The sequence below is a fragment of the Anopheles marshallii genome, chromosome 2, assembly GCF_943734725.1.
Source record: "Anopheles marshallii chromosome 2, idAnoMarsDA_429_01, whole genome shotgun sequence".
Lineage (NCBI taxonomy): Eukaryota > Metazoa > Arthropoda > Insecta > Diptera > Culicidae > Anopheles > Anopheles marshallii.
The window spans coordinates 61360426-61372818 of record NC_071326.1 but is presented as its reverse complement, the minus strand read 5'-3'; the positions used below and the strand labels follow the sequence as shown (position 1 = coordinate 61372818).

At 40.4% G+C, this 12393-nt stretch overlaps 1 protein-coding gene across 1 annotated transcript; it reads left to right on the top strand.

Moving 5' to 3' along the window:
• Window positions 1-10060: 10060 nt before the first annotated feature.
• Window positions 10061-11557, top strand: LOC128718322 (somatostatin receptor type 2-like). Its single transcript, XM_053811952.1, has one exon. The coding sequence runs from the start codon at window positions 10061-10063 to the stop codon at window positions 11555-11557; it is 1497 nt and encodes a 498-aa protein (XP_053667927.1).
• Window positions 11558-12393: the final 836 nt, after the last annotated feature.

Here is a 12393-nt window from a genome sequence, read left to right as displayed (position 1 = left end):
TTTCAAGCTCTTCAAATCGGACGCTGTGCACAAGGAATGGCAAGGATAATTGTGCTTTACCCATTTTCGAAATGAAGCAGCTCATTCTGCCTATTGGAAAACGAAGTTTTACTAATGTGAATTTATGTGCTTCGTTATTTTCAAATAGCTCCCGTTGTTCACTATGTATCAGTGACCTGCGTATATAATAAAATCAAAGCATGATATTTTTTTTTGTTTCTTAGACAGCTAGCTCATAGACATGGCAGCCATCCTTTACGATCGGATGCGATTTTTATTTATCGGCTTTTGAATAGAAAACATTGTATGCAAATTTGCTTTCTCGTCCAATAAAGGCGCATTGGAAAATAAACATAAAAACAAAACGACACTATATTACACTATTACTAAAGTCGTTAGCTGTTGTGGTTCTTTGCTCATACTACAAACTATTTTTTTATTGTGCCTACGTGCTCAGAAGCAAACCAAAAACTGCTCCAGTGAACTCCGAATGGCACAGGGAACAACAAAAAAGTGAAATATGGCTCAGAAGGAAATGTATTCAACATGAACTCCTTATGCTGTTACATCTACTTTATGGGCTCTCGAGCCTGCTAGTGGTTGTTTTGTGAATAAAAAACAAAAATAACAATAACAAATGGCGAAGAACGATACGCGCACCAGGCTAGTTTGGAACGGAAGCAGCAGCGGTGGCAGATGGGACTGTTTCGAAAGATAGTGACACGTTCTATGATGATGTTTGCAGCTTCCATCGTACCAACGAACCAATTCGTTTGTATGGACGGACAACAAACGAATGAATGTTCTTCAGATCAGCCCAACGACATGCTCGACAAGCTCTTTAAGGTGTGGCTTCAAACGCCAAGCAAAAGTTGTACATATCTTCCTGCAGTCTGCTTTTTATTTACAATATCGGAAAAAGGCCCAGAAAGCTTGTCTTTTGATGGGTTTGCACTTTAGCTTCTTCTGATGATGAGGATGCTCACAGCATAATGGAAGTTTTCAAGAACTTTGTGCATGGTTCGTGCCATACGGGCGGAATCTGAACCAGCGTAATAGCACGGTTTGGCGAAAGTAAACTAAGGACAATGAAATTGGAGAATGCACGAAAGTCGATAGAAAAACACAATGCTAAGATAATGCCAAAGGAAAACAGGCACAACCTGAATTTATGCCTTCGTGCGTTCCCGCCCAGTGCCAAACAATGAAAATGTAAGTAATAGTGAATGCATATTTCTTGGCAACATCAATTTGTCATAGTTATTGCAAGTTCCCACTTGTGTACTATTGCACAAAAAAGTAACGTTTTTCGATGATGTCGTTGATGATTTTAAGAGAAAATAAAAGAGCTTTCAATAGTCGCTCGGCACAAAGAAACAGACTGATCGCAGTGACCGAAATACGAACCAATAAATCATAATTTATGTCAGACGCTCTGCGAACACACTTTCCCCAGCTTATCACGAGGTTTTGTGTCTGGTTTTTATTGCCACATACCATACCACTGAACTATCTATGAAACACTAACGAGTAGAGTGACATTTCATTACTAACAGGTAATGTTGCTCTTCACTGATATATGTAAGGTTTATACTGGTTTTATTAATTTAATTAATAAAATATGTTTGATTCATCTTTTTCCATATCATTCTCTTACTCTAGTTTTGTCAACCAAATTACAAACAATTAAGAATGTTCCATAAGTTAAGACGGGAATAAAAATGCTGGAATAAACGATTAATGAAAGCAACGAAATTAAAAGAACAAGCATTGTTTCGTTAGTTTCAACGCTGTAAGTAAATCGAAACTAGGGACCACTGTTGACTGTAAGGAAAAAAAATGTCTAAAATAAAGCCCATCCATTGTACAATTTTCGTTATTTTGTTTTGCTATATTTATGCAGAGCACTTTCACAGATAAAACATTTCTTTACTTTGGCTTACAGTTTTTCCGGTGGTAACATTTGTTGTACAAAAACGAAGGAAACTTAGCAAAACCGTAGATGAGCGCAAAATGCAACAAACTCTACCCGTGCGATGCAGATGACCAAGATTCAACATTCTCACCGGTGTAAATTTTGTTTTTTGTTTGTTTCTCTTTTTGTGTGTTATGCTTAGAAACATCCCCAATGACCCATTTCGAAGGGCGAAGGGTTTCGGCCGTGCTTCATGCGAGTTGGAATGTGTTTGCAAAGCTGTTTATGTATGGAATAATTGAAAGCTCTAGTGAACGTTGGCTGTGAGTTGGCTAGAGCAAGATTTCGGCAGTTGTTTGTTGTTGGATTTACCGAGGTGTTTGACTTGTTAAACTTTTATTGCTAATGTTACACGGGAATGTGCAACGATCGGCGCACTATATAAACTTGAACGCGCGCAGCAATCATCATAACAAAGTGGCAAAAGTACTTGAGAATAGTAGAATGCAGGTTTTACTGCGTTCCTAAAACAACAAGCAAAACTTCGAACCGATCCGTTTGATGGAACAGATGGAATATTGTGCATTGGTTCGTTAACACTTTTTTATGATAGAGTAAACACACTTAACAAGAATATCTCGTTCTATCACATTTGAATTATTTCTTTTCGGTCCGTTGAACATTAAGTGTATGTCATATTTACACGCACATAACTGTGCACTACGCGAGTTGCATTTCAAGTTAAAGACGTTAAAGAACTTGAATTTACTCGTAACACTGTAATACTGATCAATTATGTAAGGCTGTAAACCTAATAAACTTAACAAACCTACTAGCAAGTTCATAAACATCAATTTGAGTCTGTGGAATTAACGAAATGATACAATAAGCTAAAAACCTACAGTTAAAAAACATGAACTTTAATATGGCACAGCTATGCGTTTATGAGTGCCAATTAAAGTCACCTTACCGAGGAACCGAAAACGCGTCCGGGAAGCATGGCATCCAACCACCAGAAAATAGCATATTTCGTGCATTGTTAAACCTGCTGATCGTGGACGATATTTCATGAACTAACTTTGACCTGTACACAAACAATTTGCTGAAGCTCTATGGAAATTCAATAATAATAAAAACACCTAAGCATACCGCGTTTGCAAAAGGGCTTGGCATTGTTGTAACCCATCTTTTCTCAGCTATGCATGAAGTTTTCGGACACATTTTTCCTTGGAGAGAATACAAAAGCTAGGACCTGCGCTACTAATAAACATCATCATCATCATCAACAGGCTAAGGCAAACAAAAGCGTGCTGGAGCAACAAAAAATAAGAAAGGATCACCAGAATGGACCTAACTAAGAGGGGTGCGTTTGTTTCGCTCGGTTCCGTGTTTTCCGACGAAATAGCAATGTATTTCGGGGAATCGCTGTAATTAAGGTCTGTGGGTGGTTTTCATTAACATTTTGTTTGCTGTCTAGTTGGGTGCACAATGTTTGGCGTTGGACAAGGATGGCCTAAGCGTGTCGGAAGAGCGTTATCAATAGCGCTTTGCAATATTTGCACGGCAGTAAGTTTTTAGTTCTGTTTACCTACTGCCTTGAAGCATAAGTGCACATCTGTTTATTTTTCATTACCAAATCATGGCCCAAAACTAATGGCCAGTCAGGGTAGGCCGTGGTGTTAAAGCGTTGTGTGCAATCGCGTGAATCGGTGTAAGCGAATCATAAATTGAAATGTCCGTTAATATGTGTGTCTTTCCATCCATGGTACGTCATGGCACTATTGATGGATAGTGAAAACGTCAAATGAACATCACTCAACTAGTACTCTCCATACCCTGCGCAGACAATGCACAGTTTGCGGCGATGAGAGATACATTTTCCGACGGTTATGTATTTTTTTTTTCTGCGATTGCTTGCATGTGTGTATGAGCGGTGCGGAGAGTGTGTGTTTTTTCGGTACTATCACAAGACCATCTCCACTGCTACCCACCTTTGCGTGTGTAACCTACCCACGTTGTACATGCGTGCTTGAGTACACACCCCCGTCGGTGTTGGCGAGGAAAAGTGAACATTTCGCCGTGCACACTCAGTCGAACAGTTGTCAAATGGTGACAGCGTGGCGGCCACGGGATGGTTATTGTAATGTTTATTTTCTATATGCTAATGAGATAGCGTTTCGTCTCCGGTACGGACGTCGGGACAGTTGGGGATCTGAGAATAGATTTTCCATTTTCCATTCGTGAAGTTAAGTAACGCGGACAGCATTTTATTCGAAGTGCCACACGTTGTAACGGCATGGCTATCAGAATCATCTTTTGGCAGGTCAGTCGAATATTGACGGAGAAAGAGAAGATAAAGCGGCAAAAATATGTGCTCGTTTATGCACAGTGTCGAAAATGTCGAAAGTAAATTGATTTGAGAAAGATACTAAAAATTTAGCATGAGTTTTATTTGAATGCTTCAAGTATCGATAAGCAGCAGGTAAAATTTACCTACGAACTTTGAGCATTACACTCATGAAAACCACTATCACAATCCTGCAGGACAGCGTGTCTAGGTAGCTCTGTTTTATTGAGCATCATCTAAGAATCACTTGAAAATTTATTCAGTACCGTTGCGAGCCTGGCTTAAGTTGAAGAGCATTGTGCGAAGGGCTTCAATCTTTTACAGCGTGGTCATAAAAGCAAGCGATTTGATTAATAGCCTCGTGAAGATTTAATAAAAATTTCTAAATCATTTGTACCTTACCGAGTTCCGTCAGGGTCATAAAGCAATCGGAGGGGTTGTATTTTCTCCCCCAACTAGCGCTGTAGTACAACATGTACAAACCAACTCCGATTGTCTCTTTGGTACTATGTACCTAACGTCTGAAACAAGGTGTGGAAAACCTTTAATTAACAGATCCACCAGCGTCGAAAGCGAACTAATTCGTTAAGCTTTCCACATCGCCCGTGTGCACAGATTGTTTGTTCCGCAAAGGTAAACCTATTAGTACTGGCGCCATGCTATGCGACCCGAAGGTAAACATCAGTTCCGATCTCTGGATCGACGTCCGCGCGGTATTATCTTCGCCGGAAGATAAAATTAAAGTTCCTAAGCTGATCCCAAAACAGGTGGTTTTACGGTTTTAATTTAATGAAAGCGTTGCTTGGCTCCACAAAAAGCCATTCCCCAGTCAAATCTTGATAACGGTTTGTACGGGCGAAGTATCCCAGACTGGGTGGGTGGAACGGGTGGAAATTATGAGCATTGCATTGCTGTTCTATCGGGAAACGCGGCAAGGGGCTGGGGAGAGAATGTGACGCCAGCACTATGGATTTTCTCGGGTTTACAGGTTCGGTGTCATAAATCTTGCCCCGGGGTGACATAAGGCGACTGTTGCACAATCGTGCCCTACCGGAAGCCAATTCCGGATCATCGGTGTAGGTCGGTCACCATCGCTGGATGGATCGATTGCACGTGACCCAGTTTGTTGTAACGGACATTGCGGAAATGCTGGTGTGTATATGTGTGTGCGTGCATTTTTTTATTCTCTGTATCCATCGTTGTTTCAAGCAAATGGAAAAATATTGTTTGGATGATACGAGCGTTGAACGAGCGAACAGTGTTATGGTGAAGCATTAAATTCTATCGTGACTGACAAAACGAAGAAAAAAAGAAGCTAGAAAAAAACTCCCACTCGGACACTTGAAACAGGCGTCCGTAACGAGTGTTTTCCAGCGCCGAAATGTAACCACGTGAAACGCAATTTATGTTTATTCTCCAAACGAGCCACCCACTTTCTGCAAATTATTATCGCCAATTCGCTGTAAACGGTTAGACACCAAAAAAAACAGAGATAAGCAGCACGCTTAAGTGGCTCGATTGAAAGTTTCTATTTGCCGCTACGATTTGAAGAATTTCAGTCATTTTTTTCTTTCTCTCGTTTGCAAGTCGATAAAACTTTCCAATAAGTTCAATGTATACGCATCCTTCTATGTTTTGCTGTTGTGTTTCTGATACGTGCAACAAACCCGATTTTCTCATAAATATCATAAATATTTAATAACCACTTTACTCGCGAGGCAATAAAAATATAAGAGCTATCGAAACCGTTGGTCACAGTTGATTTGTGACGCGTTTAGCAGCAGCTAGCAGCAGTCCAGTTTTGCAATCTCTAGCGCTGTGCAATCTCGTTTTATTACTTTTTGAAAATTTCTCCAAACTTACGATGGAATGTCGAATGGAAATGGAATTTCTCACTCTTCCCCTCATCCTGCACTGTGGCAACTCCAAAAAACCTTAAGACTTGTGCTGTGGTTTTGAAGATCTACATTGTTTGCTGGCTAGTGATGCTTTTGGTCACAATCGATTGACTGTCAGTCGATCTGCGTGTTTGTAATCGATTTATTGAATCACGACGGTTGTTCTGTGGAATATGTTGGAATTGCTGAAATGACAATGACCTTTTCGGCGAATGCGGGCGGTCCACCGCAGGGTATTTCGGAAAATCACTGTTTGGATTCAGGGCCCGAAACGCGAACGGTGGCGAAATTAGTGGCAACTAAAAGCCTGGACAAATATGGATAGGCAAACAAACAAGTTTTCTCACTTTTCGATTGCTTGATAATGTTCGCAATCAAAGGCGGTGGAGCTATGTTTGCCAAAAGACTGTTTAGTTTTCGGTACGCTTTGGTATTTGATGCAACCCCGCTATTTCAGTTTTTCGGAAAATGGATAGGATTACAATTAATTAAAAATGGTCGTAGCTACTATCATACTTTAAATGAAATATCAATCTAAAGTGCATGAACAAGATTCAATCCCATTTTATAAATATCTCTTAAACAAAAATCACACTTATACAATTATTGCATATTGGCTTGTTATTTTATTGCAATTATTTCCAAATTTACTTTTGGACATATTTCTAAAACATATCCGATCTACAACTGTCAGCATATTGGACTGGTTATGACAAAAAAATATAATATTTATTTTTTTCTTTTTATTGTAACGGTCTGCTAGCTCGTGCTTATCATTTTACATTTATTTATGAGATTTATTTTTCCACGTAGCTGGATACCCGATCCAAAAGGGAATTTGTATCGGTCCTGTCGTGTGGGGCCGCTCCTTTCCAAAAATATACGATAATACTTTTTATACGAGCCACTAATAGTTATGTCCACTGTTGTAATAAAAAACGGAAGCAAAAGCATTTTTTTTAATGTTGATACTAAAATAATTAAAGGTTTTTTGTATACTTTTTCACTTACAATGTTTAATTAAAAATCACAAATAGTTCGAGGTATATTTTTGTAAAAACCAGCCAGACTAATTAGTTACACAACAATGAGGAGAGTATCAATATCGAACCCGTTATGCCGTGGCAAAAACTAAAACCGTGTACCCATAACACAGAATATTATTGTAATCAATAATACTACTACTACTTAATGTTGATACTCCATCCACCGACCATAGTGTTATTCAATTCAACAATACAGATCTTCCTTATCTACGTGTGATACTGTTCTCTTTATTTTTTTTCGCTTTGCTATATTTCCTTTAATATGTTTCAGGTATTCAACAACATTTAAATAATTTTTTTCAATTATTTTAATTTACAATTAGTTCTTAATTTAGGTCGAGTACATCCGGGATATGGTGCCCTTTCACTGTTACGAGAAAAAATGTCTCTTAACCAATTGGAATCGTACTTATTTATCGTAGATTAAATAAGCTATAGCTAAAATCAATACATCTTGGATGTTTATTATCCTTGCCATTTATGTTAAGTAAGAGGAGCATAATAAACATGATAACATATATTTTTGAGATATTTGTAACGTAAATCAATAAAAATAGTTTATCAAAACATTGATTCAATTTGCAAAACTACGACAAAATTGCTTAACATAATTGAAATAGTTTGTGATGTTGTTGCGCTTATTGCTGTTGATAATAGAACCTATGCCTATGCTAATTTATCAGAAACTCCTATAAGAAACTGGAGCAACTGAACATGTTTGGTACCAAATGAGTTGAGGGTGTCAGTATCTCATAAACCAGGCAGTAACACTATCTTCTAGCCCAGATGGTCGAACAGGCGGAATAAAAATCGCAATACCATATCGTTACCAACGGCACCTAACTTCCCTCCCCTTCCCCCACTCCCCCTTACATGTACCCTCACACTCCTACATACGACCCATTAATGCGCACAATCATGTATACACGGTACTCATTTGCCGTACGGATCGGGATAATATCGAACGACCACGAGAAGGATATGAAAGCACCAGCCGTGTACCGAACTTAACCTATTATTTACCATTTATGATTGATTATACTTGCGTGTTTGGAAATACCATTTCCAGTGGCCATTTAATGTGCAACGGTAATCATTTTAAATTGCATGTAAATCCCGACCGAACCGTTTATGGCAACCCCGTCATCATCCGTCCATCGGAAGTGGGCGTTATTTTTAGCGAAAACGATGCAGACAGTATTTGCTAGCAATCGGTGCGCATTTGCGACTCGTTTCGAACGGAATCAGTTTGATGGTGTGGTTCCAATTGTTTGTTTCTTGCTAGATCGATCATGACGGTGAGTTCGGTACATCGTGCCTATATGCGTACACGCGCCTATGCGCTTGAGAGCGAACCAGGCTAACCACTGTGTCAGGTTTATCACTGCCGTACACTGTTTACGCTCAGGATGTCGAAGAAACGGAGCACATGCAAACACTGAGCACAGGGATTTGGTCTATTTTTAAGAACAAAGAACAAATTAAATGGCAGTAGATATTTTTCCGCGAGCAAAAAAAAAGTAGAAGGTAAAGAAATTGTTGATAAATACGAGCTCCGTAATAATCAACAATGCGCACTAGTTGCACGTAACGAGAGAATGAAAAATCATGTATGTACACCATCAATCAACAAACAATTGCATTAATTGACTCCACCGATTCTTTATTGTATCTTCTTGTTGCAATTCGCTAGAAGAATGTCATTCAAATTGTAACTTAATCCGATTTGAAAGCAATTCCACATTACCCACCAAGCCCTTGCGCTTGGATGCAAATGAATAAAGTTTCACCTCGCAGTCACTTTGTCAGACAGGAGATATTACATTACGCGGTGTTTATTTGCACTCCAGCTGTTAGCTTCCAGTAAATTGTTTCCGCTAGTTCACCAGAACATTATATCAAATTGTACTGGAACGGAAGCTTGCCGTCAAACCCGTTCACGTTACGGGGCTGACTACACGTCCGGTTCTATTGATTTCGAGGAAAAGGGCTCCCAATTAACCTCAAGTCGCTACGGGCGCACACAATACCAACCGGGTCGTACCAAAGGTGGCGAAAAACGGTGAATCGCATAGAAGGGATAGACAACGAGAAACTAATTAATTTCGATGACTGAACCGGTGAATGGGTAAAAGATGTAGCAATTGCGAGCAACAAACAATGGTTTTACCCAACCGTATGCTTTAGCTGACGCAATGGGTAATAGCAATTGTTCCGATAGGAAAGGACCACCTAAACCTTCACAAGCAAAGTATTTTCTGTGGAAACCGTCAAATTGTGGTATGAAAGAACTCTACCATGCGCATCATTTAATGGTAGGTAATAATCAACTCATAATCAGAATCTTTCAGAACTTCCGCAACAATAGGCTCCTATTAATATCGATGGGGTGTCGATTCCAATAATTTATTGGAACACTTTAAGATTGAAAAAGCAATCAGCTTATGGTTTCCCAATTATGAATATTATGCAAAAGAGGCTGCCCGCCTACGCATATTCTTGGGAAGCTTTAGAGGTTCTATCGTAGAATAATTAAGAAACCATTAACCGTATGTCTGATGGTTTGAGATTCCGACGGTATGAATTCCCTTGAGATGAATCTTTGCATAAGATGTTTCGTCATTAACATTTTTGGTAGTGTTTTTCTTTTGTAAGCATTATCACACAAAAAAACTTAAATATTAAATGTTTAAAATAATACATTCTTTTTCTTTTCTCACTTTTCTCTTAGGTCTCGCTACGATACCGAATGAAAATAAATATTACGGCAGTTTAGGAATGGCGTAAAAAAGCATAGGAACTTTAAACATTGGTGATAAGTTTTAATAACGCAGTAGATCATACAAAGAACACCATGGAGGAGGGAAATACAACGTCATTCCTTCTCCTTGGAGAGTACGATTCATTAACAGACCGAAATGTATCCGCATTCGGCATTTACCTAGCGGATAGTGAGTTAAACGAAACGTTCATTGGCAACTTCACCTGTCCCCCGACGGACATGCCGACGACCTACTATCTGTTCATGTTCCTGTACGCGGTCGTTTGCCTCGTAGGCGTGCTGGGCAACACGCTCGTCATCTATGTGGTGCTCAGGTTTTCCAACATGCAAACGGTTACCAACATGTATATACTAAACCTTGCGATCGCTGACGAATGCTTCCTGATCGGCATTCCGTTCCTTATTGCCACCATGCATATGAAGCGTTGGACATTGGGCGGTGCTATGTGCAAAGCGTACATGGTGAGTACTTCCGTCACGCAGTTCACATCATCGATTTTCCTGTTCATCATGTCCGCCGATCGGTACATTGCCATCTGTCATCACATCTCGTCACCCAAATATCGTACACCGCTGGTATCGCGAATAGTGTCATTGCTGGCGTGGCTCGCTTCCGCTCTGATCATGCTACCGATTATGATCTATGCCGACGTGATAGAACAGAAACCAAACACCTACTCGTGTCAGATACTATGGCCCGAAACACATGGGCATCTCCCGGGTTACACGTTTACCCTATACTCGCTGATACTAGGGTTTGTAATTCCGCTTTGCTTCATCATGACCTTCTACTGTTTGGTGATACGAAAGCTGCGGAATGTGGGTCCCAAAACGACGGGTAAATCTCGCGGAAAACGGCGGTCGCATCGCAAGGTAACGAAACTGGTGCTGACCGTCATCACCGTGTACATCCTCTGCTGGCTACCCTACTGGATATCGCAGGTGGCACTGATCACATCTGACTTCGAAACATGCAGCACAAGGTTGGATCTGATACTGTTCCTACTAGTGGGTTGTCTCGGCTACATTAACTCCGCCATCAATCCGATCCTGTATGCATATCTGAGTGAGAACTTCAAGAAGAGTTTCCTGAAGGCCTGTACCTGTGCAGCACGGGCTGAAGTGAACGCACAGCTGAAGCTGGAGAACAGTGTCATGCCGAAACGCTCACGCACACGTACCAACTCCGACACGACGCAGTTAACTACCGGTTCCAAAGTGCAGCATCGGTTGCTAGTGGAACCGACGACGACCGCCACTACTACCACGACGGCGGCTTCATGTGTTTCATCCAGAAATCCCAGTCCCCCGCCTGTTCTGCCGCAGCGAAATAATCATCTCCTTACCGTACCTGGTACACATGCCTGTGCATCCACCAATGGTAGTAGTAACAGTACTTACACCAACCATAACAATAACAATAATAATGATATCAGTGCCACCAATACAAACAATGGCAATCCCAGCAGTGGAAAGAGTGATCATACTAGCAGTTCTTACAATGCAAATCAAAATTTAAGCGTTCCGTGTGGAAACGGTATGGACGAGCAACTTGTCAAACTAGCGTAACTCGTGCAAGGCTTACTCCGGATGGTACGCGCCAAGAGAGATTAGAACATTTTGATTTTTTTAAAGCCGACATCGTCGAAATTTTATTCAGTAGTTACAGTATGTTTGTTTTGTTAAACATTCAATCCACGGGGAAACAGATTTCACTAGGAAACAGCTATACTAGCAGTCGAACGAATCTAGAATCGAATACTTGTTATTTTACAAACCTTGTTATCTAAACATTGCCAAAATGAAGAAAACATACCGAAAATGCAAAGATGCACGCAATTGTAGGAGAAGAAGTGGTAAGGAAAACTTATTTATGTGATAAATTAATGTTAACGATGTCACAAACCATGGAAAATACATGTGTTTTTGTGGTAGCATCAGATCAGATCCTTCCGATCCTTCTGGGATTGTAGGATCCAACGATGATCGCTTCGTTACAATCTCTTTGGATGCGTTCAACAGTTTGTTCAGTCGCTGTCGATCGTGCGTGATCGTGTGTGAAACGATGGCAGCGAGCCAATGCACACGCGCCGTACGTAATAGCAGTAGAGGTCGTGCGTGTCGGTCATGCATCGCATGGAGTCAGATGTAGGATGGAATTTTCTTCCTCGATTCTGCCGCACCGGTAGCAAATGGGGAAACATTTATGATGGATGACATGTTGCAACTCGTGCATCACAGCAAAACACATTCATTTCGTTTTAGATGATCGGGTCGGAATTCGGTTACACAAACTTGAGCTCACGAATTCCGTACCAAACGCTGGGCATGCGGCAGAATCGAAAGAAGGATTCAGCAAAACACACTATTTCACATATACTTAAAAAACAGAACAACATCTTTCA

Coding starts and splice junctions, on each gene's coding strand:
- LOC128718322 (XM_053811952.1), top strand. CDS start 10,061: ATGGAGGAGGGAAATACAACGTCATTCCTTCTCCTTGGAGAGTACGAT.